We start from the raw sequence: 16,310 nt of genomic DNA on the forward strand, positions 1-16,310 counted from the left end.
GGCGGTAGGGTCTATTCACAGCGTAGCGCAGGGCGGTAGGGTCTATTTACAGCGTAGCGCAGGGCGGTAGGGTCTATTCACAGTGTAGCGGAGGGCGGTAGGGTCTATTCACAGTGTAGCTCAGGGCGGTAGGGTCTATTCACAGTGTAGCGGAGGGCGGTAGGGTCTATTCACAGTGTAGCGGAGGGCGGTAGGGTCTATTCACAGTGTAGCGGAGGGTGGTAGGGTCTATTCACAGTGTAGCTCAGGGCGGTAACCGTGTAAAAAGAAAACCGCAGCCAGCCCGGTAACAGCGCATGTAGTGGTCGTACGCAGGTCTGGTTTATCTAACCGCACCCAAGCGGTACGAAGATTACCTCAGCAGGAAGATGGCGGCACGAAGCTGTACAAAATGTTCTCCAATTAACAGGAGACACTTAATCTCATTTACATAAAACTCATTAAATAAAATAGTTGTTGGGATGGAAAAGCAATTCAATCTCCACAGCCCCAGTTGTGTGAGAGGAGTAGGAGCCTCCACCGCGGGCACATGGACGGAGAACCTCCATTATCTACACCCCCGGAGAGCTTACAATAATGTAATGACGAGAAGGAGGGCGGCCATGTGATTACCTCATGTACGTCTATGGTAACACAGCTAGCGGCGGCCCGCCATGGTTACCTCACACACTCACACAGCCGGCAGCAGCTGCTCTTCCGCGCTTTGCTCCGCGGTGCCGCGCGACGAGGGAATAAACGGCTGCTGCTGTTTGGCGGGAAGCGCGAGGCGGAGCGGCTGTTAGCGGAGCCCAGGACAAACATGGCGGAGCCGCCGGAGAGCGCAGGTATGGCTGTGTGAGGGCACTGTGACTGTTATTACCGGCATTTCCTCCCACTGCTGCCCCCTGCTGTCCTAGAGGCCCCGCTGTGACTGATAGATGGGAGCCTCACTCTTTAACCCCTTAGTGACGCGGCCTATTTTGGCCCAAGTGACACAGCATTTTTTTGAGGATTTTCTTAAATTTTCAAAAGCCATAACATTTGTACTGTTGTCCTGGGCACGGCGGCCGCAGGAGGGCTTGTCTGTAACGCGACAAACTAGTTTTTATTGGTAGCATTATTGGGTACATATAATGTATTGTAAAACTTTTTTGTAGCAGGCAGAGAAAACCTACATTTTTATTTTTTTCTTACACATCGTTAATCATGATGCATTTTTTTTGCGGGTTGGTACAATTACACAACGATACCAAAATTATTTTGTTTGCATAATAAAAGCTTTTTCTAAAATGGCAACTTTTATTGCATTTTTTTGGGGAGGCAAAACGAACATATTAAGCTTTTTGCCTCAGTTCCTTAGGTCGTTTTTGTTCACAGTTTTTGCCGTAGTGTGCTCAATTTATTCTACAGGTCGCTACACATACGAGGATACCATATATGTGTACTTTTTTTTTTTTATACAAATAGGGGAAAGTGCGTAAAAAAGGTTGGGTTTTTTGTTATTTTTCTTACACTATTTTTATTTTATTTTTTTTTACATTTTTTACGTCCCTGTAGGGGACTTGAACCATAACAGCTGTGATAATGCATTGCAGTACTTCTGCATTGCAATTCCTTATTGCTTACAATAGCATTCATAGGCAGTGGTAAGCCGTGACACCAGTATCTGGCGTCCAGTTGCCATGGCAACTCATCAGCCTTTTGCAGTATGTAGGAGGAAACAGCGTAGATCAATGTTCCCATCGATCTCTGGTGTTGCAGCGGCAGGCCGGCTACCTGTTGCAGAAGTTGGTTTATCAATGGTTTTACCTCTGTTATTCCGCCTGGAAATGTATAGTTAAACTGACAACTGGCTGATCAATATCCTGAGAATAATTATCAATAGTACTATGTTTACCCGGAAAACCCCTTTAATGGCCGAAATGGCAATACCTTTTGTAAACAGAGGCCGAGATGGCTGGGAATCTGGGAACGTCCGAGCAGGCTGTGCTGTAACTATTAAAGAAGTGAGTTGGAGTTATGGAAACAGCATGATACAGAGAGCTGAGACTGAAACACCAATCCACTTCCATTGGTTGCACTTCTGAACGCTGCTCTGACCATCAGCGGGGAGCTTACATCAGGGCACTATTATACTGAACGCTCAGGACCTGCAGGGGAGCGATGTCGGCAGCCAATCAGCTACAGGAGACGTCACCCCCCTGTCACTCTTGTCTTCACCAGGACTTCCTGGTGGTGTCAAGATACAATAATACCCAATTAAACTGCCTCTCAGAGTCCAAATAATGGGCTTATATGTAATATATTGCCATAAAACAATATAGGTCAGAAACGGCGCTCCAGTGGTGTATAAGGAAAAGCAGAAAAGGAACTGGTTTAGAGGGGGACTCACCGCAACTGAACCGGTCCTAGGATATAGGAACCGGTCAGTTTGTTGGTCCACGTGAGCCTCCAATACCTAGATTAGGTTATTCACAGATCAACGGTCCTGAGACATCCCAGAGGGAGAGCGGCAGAAGGTGACAAGGCTTGAGAAAGGCTTGGTATAAGCCGAAACGCGTCGCAGCATTGTAAATTTTTTTTTTTTTTTAATTATTAAATGTGACCTACAAGAACACGCTTCTTTCTACTGGGTTTTCTGCTTCTCTGGATGTGAGGGGTGCCAGGAGATCGGGCACCCCCAAACAAGTAAGATTCTGATATATATCGACATAGTTTAACAGAGCGCTGAAGTGTTTTTTTCCCTTTTTTTCTGATTGCATAATATATTGCCATGTTATTTCCAAAACATGGCCTTATACAGCTCTCACATTATACTAGTCTATGTACTGAAACACCGCCATACAGTGCCCAAATGTAAAACTACAGCTCTAGCATATCAGTATCTGTGATATTAGTGCCTGCACCGAACCACCGATAAGGGAAGATTTATTAAAGGGGTTGTCCCGCGGCAGCAAGTGGGTCTATACACTTCTGTATGGCCATATTAATGCACTTTGTAATATACATTGTGCATTAATTATGAGCCATGCAGAAGTTATCAGAAGTTTTTCACTGACCTGTTCCGTTGCTGGCGTCCTCGTCTCCATGGTGCCGTCTAATTTTCAGCGTCTAATCGCCGGATTAGACGCGCTTGCGCAGTCCGGTCTTCTTCTTTTCTCAATGGGGCCGCTCGTGCCGGAGAGCAGCTCCGTGTAGCTCTGCCCCGTCACGTGCCGATTCCAGCCAATCAGGAGGCTGGAATCGGCAATGGACCGCACAGAAGCCCTGCGGTCCACCGAGGGTGAAGATCCCGGCGGCCATCTTCACCGGGTAAGTAAGAAGTCACCGGAGCGCGGGGATTCAGGTAAGCGCTGTGCGGATTTTTTTTTAGGTCCCTGCATCGGGTTTGTCTCGCGCCAAACGGGGGGGCTGTTAAAAAAAACAAAACCCGTTTCGGCGCGGGACAACCCCTTTAACCCTTTCCAATCCACTGTCTGATGTCTTAAGACATTATGATTTAGGGCTGTACAGCTCTGATGTTGGAAGAAGTCTGTCTGGGTTTTCTTACTGTATATTGCCAGCCTCTCTGCTGTCTTAGCCTATCCAACGTGTTGCCTCATGCAGTATTGGCTTTGGCCAGCATATAGCGCTGTTGTATAATGGCATAAAAGAGTAAGCCCCCTAGGAAAACCAGGATACAAATTGGATTGGAAAGGGTTAAGACTGACGTCTTGTGCGCTACTTTTAATCTGAAGTGCACAGGCCTAAAACGCGCCAGTTTATTAGGAGCTGCACACCTCTTAATATGACACATTTCGGGCTGCTCAAGAACAGAAAATGAAATGTACAACTGCTATAAAAACATTGTGCTCATTTTTGTCTTTAGGATTAGTAAATCTGTTGGAGAGATACAGACCAACTCCTCCCTGCAAACCCTACCAACTTTACTTGACATTTTTCAAAAGTGGCAAGAGTAATTGCAAATTCTAGCCCTAATATACCCCCCCGTAGTGCCCATTCTAATACATAGCCTTCTTAGAACAGAATGGTCAGCACGTGTATTAGCAGAATGTGATCTGCCACTAGCTTTGTGTGTCATACAGAATATATCATCCTGCTCTCATTTGTTTGTCGTGTCATGCTTTCTAAAAAGTGTAAAAAATTTGGATAAAATCAAAATATGTCTTCTTTTTTTTTTAGGGAAATCTTTTGACATAGATGAGGAACTTTCGAGCAGTTCACAGTCATTATTAGAGGTACTTTTGTTGTCTCCATGTATCTTTTAATTGTTGGAAATATTAAGCTCTTAATGAACAAGCCAATGTTGCAGTATAGCCTGGCAATTAGAGCTATTACATAAAGGCTGCTTTCCCACGGGCTACAAAATCGCGCAATTTTGTAGCAATGCAACTGTGCTACAAAACGCATGTATGAGAAGCCCATGGATTTAAATGGGTTCTTTCACATGAGCGATGTTTTGTAGTCTGCTACATTGCTAGAATACGAAATCGCGGCATGCTCCATACAGCCACGATTTGTGATTAATTTTTTTTTTTGTAGCCCATGTTTCCCTTTGGAGCCTTTCTATGTGTGGCATCGCACAAAAACGCGGTTTTCGTGTGGTACCTTTACAGTGGGAAATCCTACTGTTTGAGCCGTAAACTAAGCCCTAGCTACAGTTAAAAAAATAAAATCATCACATCAGAGGCGCTGTCTGCTCCACCGCACTTCTCCCGAAGCTTCCCAGTAGTTTAATCCTTTCAAATCCATTGTCTGACATCTTCCAACATTCTGATTGAAGCCCGTACAGCTTCGATGGCGGAAGACGTCCGGCAGGGTAATGTATATTACTGGCCACTCTGTTGTTGGGGGCCTCTCCAGCATGTCACATACTGCAGGACTGGCTCTAGCCAGCAGATGGCACCATTGTAAAATGGCAGAATGACAAAGCCTCCTAGGAAACCCTGAATCGAAAATTGGATTGCAAAGGGTTAAACGCCAGCAGAGCTTCCTGGTCAGGAGTTTGAAAATCCCAGCCTCCAGGAAGCTCTTGTTTCTCGAGTGCCACGGCTCAGCCAATCAGAGCCAGCGCTCGATGAACCAATCACAACCATTCATTAAATTCATTTTCTTCTGCCAGAATAGCTGCAGCAATTCCATTGCATTTACTGTACAAGCCATGTGGAGGAGATTACAAATCTGCAGCTTTTCTACCAGTAAATCCATGACAAAAGGCTATCTTGATAGAGTGCATATTTGCAGCTGGGCATTCCGCAAGAGAAAACCCACAGCATTTATGCTATAAATCCACCGTGGTCTAAATGGTGTGTATTCGGCCACGTTTTTTATTGCAATTCTTTTGCTGGATTTAACCGTTGTATTTCAAGGGTTTAAAGCCGCAGCAAAAATAAACTTGCTGTGGATTTAGAATCTGCAGAAACTTTGAATAACTGCGGATTTCTTACGGAAAATATCTGCTCCATGTGAAGATTTTTAAAATCTTCACATGGCTTGTACTGTAAATACTGCTAAATTTCCACAATGATTCCAACAGCGGAGATTCTGCAGCATATTCCCCTCGTGTGAAGCTGGCCTAAGGCCATGGAATCGCTGCGGGCATTCTGCAACTGAATACCACTAATTCAACAAAATCATTCCGCAGCATAGATAGACATTCTATGGATTTAGAATCCATTGTTTTTTGCTTTTTTTAAATACTGCAGCTTTTTTTGTTGCAGAAAATTCCTGCACCATGTGAATGAGACTTCTGAAATTTCTAGGTGGTTTGTACTGTAAACGCTGTGTAATTTCCGCAACAATTTCTATAGCGGAAAAGCCGTTGCATTTCCGGCCCCTGTGAAGGTGGGCTTAAAGTTCAGCTTACCACTTTTCTTTTTTTATGTCACTATGCCAAGTTGGTATTTTGTATTTGGTGATTTGGACCCACACGAGGTCTCAATGACAACATTGCACTTGTCCAGAAATCTGAACGGAGCCGGATAAATGGTCCATATTACAGTTATCTCCAATGCCGACCATGAACGCAATATGTTAGCTGTGTACTGCAGCCAACATCTGCATGTGATGGTGTGGGCATAGCTCCAGCACGGGCACTGCACCATGTGAGAATCACCAACTCTACGCCACTGATTATTACGGCACAGTTCAGGAAGGGGTTAACTAAAATGTGCTTAGTTATTATGTTGTACTCTCAAGCTACAAGGAAAGTATTGTATAAGCAATAAAGATGAGCGAACACCAAAATGTTCGGGTTCGCGTTATTCGAAACGAACTTCCCGCGATGTTCGGGTGTTCGTTTCGAATAACGAACCCCATTGAAGTCAATGGGCGACCGGAACATTTTTGTATTTCGCCGATGCTCGCTAAGGTTTTCATGTGTGAAAATCTTGGCAATTCAAGAAAATGATGGGAACGACACAGCAAGTTCTCCTCTGCCACAGCTGTAACAGCTGTGGCAGAGAAGAACGATGTTAGCCCATTGAATTCAATGGAGCCGTCAATACAGCCGACTCCACTGAATGCAATGGGCTGCCGGCGATCGCGGGATGAATTGTCGGAAAGGGGTTAACTATATAAGCCCTTTCCTGCAATTCATCCAGAAATGTGTAAAAATAAAAAATATATATATACTCACCTGGTGCCGACAGACGGAGTTCAGCGCGGCAGGCTGCAGTTCTCCTGAACTGCTCTTAACAGCTGTTAGTAGTATTCAGCAGCCGGGGATTTAAAATCCCCGCCTGCTGAATAAGATGCCTCTGAATGGTCACAGCCTGACCAATCAGAGGCCAGCCCTCACTCACACCCATTCATGAATTCATGAATGGGTGAGTGAGGGCTGCCTCTGATTGGCTCAGGGGCAGGAGAGCTGCCCCTGAGCCAATCAGAGGCAGCCCTCACTCACCCATTCATGAATTCATGAATGGGTGTGAGTGAGGGCTGGCCTCTGATTGGTCAGGCTGTGACCATTCAGAGGCATCTTATTCAGCAGGCGGGGATTTTAAATCCCCGGCTGCTGAATACTACTCACAGCTGTTCAGAGCAGTTCAGGAGAACTGCAGCCTGCCGCGCTGAACTCCGTCTGTCGGCACCAGGTGAGTATATATATATTTTTTATTTTTACACATTTCTGGATGAATTGCAGGAAAGGGCTTATATATTTAACCCCTTTCCGACAATTCATCCCGCGATCGCCGGCAGCCCATTGCATTCAGTGGAGTCGGCTGTATTGCCGGTTCCATTGAATTCAATGGGCAAACATCGTTCTTCTCTGTCACAGCTGTTACAGCTGTGGCAGAGAAGAAGGATTTGTCTTCTATATGTTCTCAATGGGGTTGGCGCTGCTGCCGCCGGCCCCATTGAGCGCATATAGACGAACATCCGAACATCGTGTGGTGTTCGTTACGAATAACGAACATCCCGAACACCCTAATATTCGCCCGAGCATCAAGCTCGGACGAGTACGTTCGCTCATCTCTAATAAGCAAGTAAGGTTATATTTGTTTTTACAGGTCTACTCAGACATTAAGAGTACTCTAAGTCGAAGTATTAAGGAATATCAAATGACCAGTACACCAAAAAGTAAAGATATGGTATGTTTTATTGTTACGTTTTTATCCTCTGATGATTATGGTATTTCTGTAATACAACTTTGTTAGATGAAGTCATAGATTATAATATGTTCTTCTTGGGAGGCCACCCTGAGCCATAACTACCAAAACCACCTATCAGACTTGTCACAGATTAGCTTTTACCATCTGTGGCCCACCGCTACGATCAATTTATGGCTATGGCAGGTCCCAGAGCACACCCCAAAAAGGTAAAGGGGTGTTACGTATTTGCAGCTGCTCTGCAGTTCATTCAGATCCTGACCCATGCCATGACCTGACTACGGTTGTCCCGCATCTCTCAACATCATTCCAAAGCTTGTGAATGGCACTGCCTTGTGGTGAGAGAAAAAATCATGGCATGCTCTGTCTTTTTGCATTTCTCAGAATTCCTTGCCCATTGATTTCAATGGGACCTTTAATGCATCACATGCCGTGCAATGTCCATGCAATTGCAATGCGACGTTTCGCATTGAAACCAATGGTAAACACTTCCGATCCCCTAATGCTCGTGAAACTCCCGCAAGAGAATTGAAATTTCACAGAAGAGATGCAAGGCGTTTTTGCCTAAAAAACCGCCCCGCAACTATGAGTAAATTGCACATTCACAAGAAACTCGACCCGCTATCGCCCATGCCTTTGTGTAGGTAGCCTTCCTTATTAGGAATTTTTGTGAGGCGAGTTGTATTATGGTAGCACTTTAACGTTTAATGAATTGAAAAACTTTAAAACATTTTTAAGTGGTGGTAAATTGGGGGGGAAAAACACAATTGCCCCATTGTTTTTGGATTTCATTTTTACAATCTTTACAATATGGTGATAATGAGATGCCAGCTTTATTCCACTGATCAGTGTGACTATAGCGATGCCAAATGTATGTTGTTTTTCATCTTCAACTAAATAACTTTCTGTTGACATATTCTCATAGCCACAACATTATATTTATTAATTCTCTGTGAATGAGGTTGTGTGAAGGCCTATTTGTTGTTGGGTGAGCTGTAGTCTTTATTAGTACCATTTTTGGGATAGAGGGAGGGGTAATAAATACTTAAGCAGATTTTTATTATTCTGTCTAAGGCCTCATGCCCACAGCCGTAGCGGGATACGCCCGCAGATTTAAGCCGCGGGAGTACCGTGGTGGTAAACACAACACGCCTTCTGGCGATCGTGGAAAAACACATGTTTTTCCACAGTCTCCATTAATACTATATTAATTGAGACCTCCCGAGGCGTAAATCTGTGGAAAATAGAACATGCTGCGATTTATTTCTCACTGCGGAAATCCGTGGTAAAATTCAGCAAGTCGGCATTGGCTGGCAGAAAAGCTATTAGGTTCAATAGAACCTCATAGCAGCAGATTTGCGCTGCGGGAACTGCGGTGAAAATCCATTCGTGGGCATTAGCCCTAATGGTTTAGGTGCTTTGGTCAACATTGATTGTGGATCTCATAACGGAAATTAGTTTCTATAACTAAAGATAATTGCCTTTCCCAGCTTGTACAGGACCCAACTGGAGAGGCAGCTATTTTGGACTGATCTAATAGGCCTGACAGTGTAACATGAGTGCATGTCGGGGGGCACCTAGGAAATAGTGGCCATAATATATTTTGCACTTGTCTTTCAATAGGGATTTCTATCAGAGCGCTACAAAAATGAAACATTTTTGGAAGGCAAAGTTCAAACAGCGACCTTTATTGACTGGGGCAAGGTCCTCACAAATAAGAGTACAGACAATAAATGGGAAATTTTTTAAAGCAGCTTTAGGGTGACTACCCACTACAGTTTTTTTTTTCACTGCGGAATTCGCAGCGTTTTTCTTTCTGTAGGGGACTATGGGACTTGTAATGTTAAAATCGCGATTTCGCGGTAAATTGCAATTTTGCGCAATCGCGATTTTAACATTAAAGGGGTTCTGACATGAATAATGTTTTTATGCTTTAGCAGCCATTGTTCCCTGGTGTGCCTAATGGACCCAGGGAACCCACGGTTTAATGGCTGCTAAAGCATAAAAAGATAATACTTACCTTGTCTTCTGTTGTTGTTGACATCGGGGGGTCATCTCCCGGCAGGCGCTGCTCCTCTTCTTCTGTCTGCACGAGCCGCGCCGCTCCGGGATCGCGCGCATGCGCAGTGGAGAGGTGCCCTCTGACAGGAGTCAGGACGGGCTGCGTCTCCACTGCGCATGCGCAGCACTCCGGAGTTCAGCCGGACGGACGGGCCGCCCACAGCAAGCACTGCTTGTGACGTGCTTGCTGTGGCGGTCCGTCCGTTGACCTCGGAAGTGCCTGACGGACGGACCAGAGCAGGAAGCGGTCTTTTTGACCGCTCCTGCTCTGCTTTAAAGGCACAGAAGAAGATGCCGGCTGGAGGGAAGATGCCGGCTGGAGGGGACATGCCTGGCGATCGGGCCAGGCCAGGCAAGGTGAGTACAATTTTTTTTTTTTGATGTCAGAACCCCTTTAAAAGTCCCATAGACCCCTGCAGAAAAAAAAACGCTGCAAATTTCGCAGTGAAAAGAAACTGTAGTGGGTTGTCACCCTTAGGGTGCGTTCACACGTTGCAGAAACACCGAAGTTTTTCAGTAGCAGGAATGCTGCTGAGTAAATGCAGCGTAAACATTTACTATTAAAGTGAATGATATTAAACAAATCGTGTTCATGTGTAGAGGGGAAAAACGTCGCATTTCTGCAATATGTGAATGCACCCTAAATACTCACAGGAATAAAAAGGTTAAGGCCCATTTACACGGCGACGAATGTTGGGCAAACAATGCCTGACACGACACTCGTCCTTGCATGTACTCGCTCCCGTGCTGTTACAGAGGAGCGAGTATCGTTGGCTCGCTCAGCAGGGGGGCCGGGGAGGCTGGAGTAGATTTCTGTCCTCGCTCTCCCCTGCCCTTTCCCATTCACTTAACACTGCGGCCGTTCAGTACTGAACAGCTGATGTTTACACTGTATGATCATCATTCAGGATTTTATGCAGCTTAAAATCCTGACCAATGATCGTTCAGTGTAAACAGCAGCCGTTCAGTACTGAATGGCCGCTGTGTTAAGTGAATGGAGAGGGGTGGGGAAGAATGAGGAGTGAAATCTGCTCCAGCCGCCCCAGCTCCGTGCTGGCCACTCTGTCAGAGAGCCAGCGATACTCGCTCCTGTGCAGCAGCATGGGAGTGAGTACACACAGGGACAAATGCCCAACATTCGTCCCATGTAAATGGGCCTTTAGGAATAGGAGAGAGCCAATATTACTCAATAAAGATGTAAAGGTGGCAATGAACCACAAAAACCAAGCATTTAAACTACTAAAGCAATCAGACAATCAAGAAAATAAATTACCCTATTTTCCAGCGTATAAGACGACCTTTTAACCCCGAAAAATCTTCTCTGCAGTCTGGGGTCGTCTTATACGCCGGGTATACAGTGTCCGGAAAAGAAATGAATACTCACCTCCGGCAGGACTGGTGCAGGCTGTTGCTCCCCCGTGCACATCCGCAGAGCATTGCCTTCTGCAAGTGGGGCTTGAATGCCCCTCCTCCAGAAAGCTAATACTCTGATTGGCTAACTTAGTCTGACGTTAGCCAATCACAGCCATTCATGACGTCATTCAAGCCCCGCTTGCAGAAAGCAATGCTCTGCTATCGTGCACGGGGGAGCGACAGCCTGCAGCAGCGCCGCTGGAGGTGAGTATTGATTTTTTTTTTTTCCCACTATATTCCCGGCATATAAGACGAAAAGTCGGGGGTCATCTTATACGCCCCGACGTCTTATATGCCGGAAAATACTGTATGTAAGAAGAAAATAAAAGCAGCGACGTGGGAGACACTCACTGCAAAGAGAGTAAAACTAACCCTAAACTGTTAAATTATATAAATAGTAAAAAGTTTAAAATGGAAAGTGCTGATCCTTTAAAAACTTGTAGAGGGTGATGACGACAAAGCAAATCTGTTAAATAGTTTGCCAGTGTATTGACTCAGGAGCATGAAATGCTAGATGAAATTGAGAGTGATGAAGTAAACTCTCCAGTAAATGTTATCAGTCTAACCCAGGAAAAAATGCAGAGCACCTTAAAAAGATTAGAATAGACAAATCGCCAGGTCCCGATGGCATACACCTCCGGGTTCTAAGGGAATTAAGTAATGTGATAGACCATTGTTTCTTATATTTAAGGACTCCATCCATAATGGCAGGGTCTGTTCCACTGGATTTGCGCATAGCACTTGTGCTGCCAATATTGCAAAAGGGGTCAAAAAGTGAACCTAAAAACTGTAGGCCGGTAAGTCTAAATTCTTTGGTGAGTAAAATGTTGAAGGGTTTCTAAGAGATACTATCCTGGAGTACCTCAATGAAAATAGCTGTATAAATGCTCTTTCATACTGGCAATCGTGATATCGCTGCAAAATCGCAACTTTATTCAGGTAATTTCTGAGTGTCAGCAATGCTTTTTCTTGTGAAAAATCGCACATCACATCGCTGCCATACGTGATTTTTATTGCGTGAAAGTCAACAGACGTTTCTAATGATAAAAATGCATTGCACAAAAATCGCAAGTTCGTGCATTGCAATTCGATAAAAAGGAGGATCCATAGGGAAACATGCTCTGGAAGCAAAACGCAGAAAGATAGGACATGCCATGATTTTTTTTATGCCACATCGCATGAGTGAAAACATTGCAAATTAGAATGAAACCATTGAAAATCATTGGTTTCATAATTCTGCGTTTTCACTCACTCTCAGATTGTGCAAAAACCGTGCAATTTTATCGCCAGTGTGTAGGCCCCCTAACTCCATATCAGCATTGGTTTGATAGGAGCACCCCTCATAAACTGATCTGATCAGCTTTTATGAGGAGGTAAGTTCTACACTGGACCAGGGAGACTCATTAGATCTTGTATATCTGTATTTTTCCAAAGTGTTTGATACTGTGCTGCATAAAAGGTTGGTATATAAAATGAGAATGCTCGGTCTGGGCGAGAATCTGTGTACGTGGGTAAGTAACTGGCTCAGTGATGGGAAGTAGAGGGTGGTTATTAAGACTGCTAAATGTAAAGTTATGCATATGGGCAGCTAAAGTATAGGTCACCATTACACACCAAATGTGAAAACACTGGGTAGCACTGCCATGGAAAAGAACAGCTGCTGCCAAGGCAAATAGGATTATGGGGTGCATTAAAAGAGGTCTAGGGGCAACACACACAGGTTCAGACTTCTAAGTAGTAACCGCAATAATCTACCTATTAATAAAAATTTGTTTTTATATTTCCAGAATAATTTACCTTATCTGCGTCAAATTAAAAACAGAATGTATATATCATTCCCTGTGGCAGACCAGATCAGTGATCCAGAGAAAATTGATAGTTTGTGTATTTCTCGTGTCAATGAAAAATGTGATGAAAGACATCATAATACAACCTCTAAGTCATCTGAACTCCCACTCACAGCAAGTAAAAAAGATCTTGGATCAGACCTGTCATCTAAACTTTCCTCAGTTGAGCATACAGCTTTACCTGTAAAAGTTGATAAACAACCTAAGAGTAGCCCAAATTACACTAGCTATCGTATTTCTGAAGGTTATGATCATCAGCTACTTAAAGATCAAATGTTGACTCTTAGTGAATCCAAAGGAAAAAACTCTGATACTGAAGAAGTAGAATCTGGTCAATTAGAAACTACCAGTATTTCTTCACACATTAGTGACAGCAGCTTTTTAACTCCATTTAGAAATGTCAGTCAACTTATGGACCATTCTGCAGATTTAACAAAAGTAGAAGTGCCTTTGCTTCATCATAAAAGAGAGGCAAGAATTAGCGAAAACTCAGTGGATAGTCCATGTTGGTCCACCATGAACACTGATCATCTTAGACCTGTTACCCCTTCCACTGTTTGTCATGATTGTGCAGTAATTGAAAAAAAAGTAGACAACGAAATAAATATATTAAGACATGAAAACTGTAGTCTTCAGAAACAGTTCAAGACTGTGGATGCTAGAGATATAGCCGTAAAGAAGGATGATGGCTTTGTATTTAGGATTCAAGAGTTAGAGAGTTACTTAACTGAATCAGATCAACTTCATATGCAAGAGCAGCGTCTCAAGAGTAAGACTGTTGGAATACAGATGGCAATAAAACATCTACGTATTAATGAACAGTGCTTAAAGGATGAAAATCTCCGCTACAGAGAACAAATTAGCAGACTAAAAACGCAGACAAACTTTCTTCAGCTAAGGTTATCCAAAGCAGAACAGGATGGAGTAGAAAATGTCCATGAAATTAAAACTGTAACAGACAAATGCGAAGAGCTTCTTACCCAAAGAAAACATTTTCAAGATGAGACGAACCATTTATCTGCTGAGAAACAATTTTTAATCAATGAAATTGAAGATTTAAAAAGAGAGAAGAAAAGAAATGCTGAACAACTGGCTATAATTGATGCTGAGAAAGACAAACTCGTCAAAATGTTGAATTCCACAAAGACAACGTTATTTAAATACGCTAAAGAAAAGCAAGAACTGCAGTCCATGTTACAGGAGGCACTGGAAGAAAACTCTGACCTTAGAAGGATAAATGTCCACAAAACAAAGCAGGTAAAAGAATAAAATAAAAGCATCCTAGCTAAGCCAAAAACCTACTGCATACTGATGATGGGCAAACCCCCCGAAACAGCTGTCTGTGTATGGATTCTGGCTTTGTTTTCAATTCCCAATCATTGTTATAAGGTTTGTATAAGGAGTCTAACATTGGCTTGCATGTATTCTGCCTTCCAACAGGTGGGGCTGCAGAGGTAGTGTTCCATCTTCCTTATGTGCAATTAAAAATATGTACACACGCACAAGTATATAAAAAACAATCCAAACACCAATATAGTGGATACATAGAAAGAAAAAACAACATAGCATGGAGCCAATAGGAGTACCATAGTGGGAAAAGGGTAGGGTAGAAAAGTCTTATATGTGATGAATTGTCCCTGTAAGTCCTAGATGAACACAGAGCACCCACCCTGACAAGGGCAACTCCTTCCAGAGCTATATTCGTACCCCTAATGGTTTTACTCTATGTTCTGTTGTCTTCGTATCCACAAAATATTTGTATATACAGTTTTTTAATTGTTAATAGTAAAAGGTATTAGACTTTTATGTCCTCAGTCATATATATTGTTATATGTCCTTGACTACCTCACTAAAGGCTACGCATGCAGAAGTTTTAGTGAAGACATGACCTTAATGTTTATATAACTATTGTGCAGGGGAAAATTTGCTATGTTATCTGTATTAAAGAATTTATTTCACAAAATGATCGATTTTATGTAAATATTTTATTTCAGCAAAAAAAGGATGAATCAAAAGAAGGTTGGAGCAATGAAGATACAACTTACAGACGCAAGCCATCTACTCTAAAACTAACAGATCTAGCTTCCAGAACTGAAGAACTATAACAGAGATTGAATAAGACTGTGGTTGAGGCATTGTGGAAAAATAAATACATTTATAGAAAAAAATCTGGCAGGTTTGGATGAAATTAAAGAGGTTGTACCACTATTACAAGTTACCACAAGATAGGAGACCCCTGACGATTTTGTGAACGGGGGTTCCATGTCCCCAAAGCTTCTCACTATGGGGTTACTGCACTCCCCACAATGAGGAGACAACTGAATGAAGTGCTGGTTGCACTAGCACTCAATTCACTTTAAGTGGGAGTGTGGAGATAGCCGAGCGGCACCTGCTTTGCTATATCTGTCAGTCCCATTGATTGAATGGAGCCCGGACCACGCGTGCTCGGCAAGCGTTCGATTTACGGTGACGTCACTGTGGGGGAAGAAGTGACCCGCGCTGTGACAGGCAGAGCGGAAGACAGAAATCTCATTCTCGAGATCGACATGGTTCTCAGCAGGGATCAGCATCCTGTGGATAGGTGCTAACTTGTAGTACTACTCCTTTTAACTTTAGTAAATCTTTTACACTTAACTCAAATGCAATTGTTAGCTGCTTCACTCTTGCACCATTTTTCATTATTTCTATTTTTTTTATTTCCTTCCTGCTTTCAAAAATCATAACTTCTTTACTTTTCCGTCAACACAGCCATGTGATGGCTTGATTATTGCAGAACAAATTGAAATTTTTAATGCCATGATTCTAAGTGTACTGTCTACTAAAGTGTTCTGTGTCTTAAGTGTGTAACTTGGGATTAGTGGAATTGCTGAGTGCATCTTTCCCTATTTTATTTGCAGTTGTTTATTTGTGCATATCAAGTCACAGTAATCTTTTAGTTATTGCATTGCTATATTGTCTTTTTTCTTTGAGGTTAAATACTGTAGTGCCTTGATATACGAGTTTAATCCTTTCCATGATGGAGCTCTTAAGCCAAAAACCTGGTATGTCAAAGCGCTTTTCCCTATTGAAATGAATTGAAACGCCATTAATGTGTTACGCATTAATGGCGTTTCAATTCATTTAAATGGGGAAACTAACTACAAGTAAAAAGAAAATCAATACTCCCCTACTGCCAGCGTTCTGCGATGGTCTGCGGCCCTGCTGCAGGCTGTCACGTCCTCCTCCATGCCAACAGTGCATTGCTTTCTGGATGCGGGGCTTGAATGCCCCACCTCCAGCAAGCTAATGCTCTGATTGGTTAACTCAGCGCCGCGTCAGCCAATGAAAGCCGGCGCAGGGTTAACCAATCACAGCCATTCAATGACATCATGTTCTCCCATTGGTTTAAATGGGGCCAGTG

General features: G+C 43.3%; 1 protein-coding gene across 1 annotated transcript; it reads left to right on the forward strand.

Moving 5' to 3' along the window:
* The first annotated feature begins 799 nt into the window (after nucleotides 1-799).
* CCDC110 (coiled-coil domain containing 110) lies at nucleotides 800-15,015 on the forward strand. The gene is made up of 5 exons (XM_066574807.1): nucleotides 800-824; nucleotides 4,162-4,217; nucleotides 7,491-7,571; nucleotides 12,851-14,167; nucleotides 14,905-15,015. Exons 1-5 carry the CDS (start codon nucleotides 800-802, stop codon nucleotides 15,013-15,015), a joined length of 1,590 nt encoding a protein of 529 aa, XP_066430904.1.
* The last annotated feature ends 1,295 nt before the right edge of the window (nucleotides 15,016-16,310 follow it).

This window comes from Eleutherodactylus coqui, chromosome 7 (genome assembly GCF_035609145.1).
Source record: "Eleutherodactylus coqui strain aEleCoq1 chromosome 7, aEleCoq1.hap1, whole genome shotgun sequence".
Classification (NCBI taxonomy): Eukaryota; Metazoa; Chordata; class Amphibia; order Anura; family Eleutherodactylidae; genus Eleutherodactylus; species Eleutherodactylus coqui.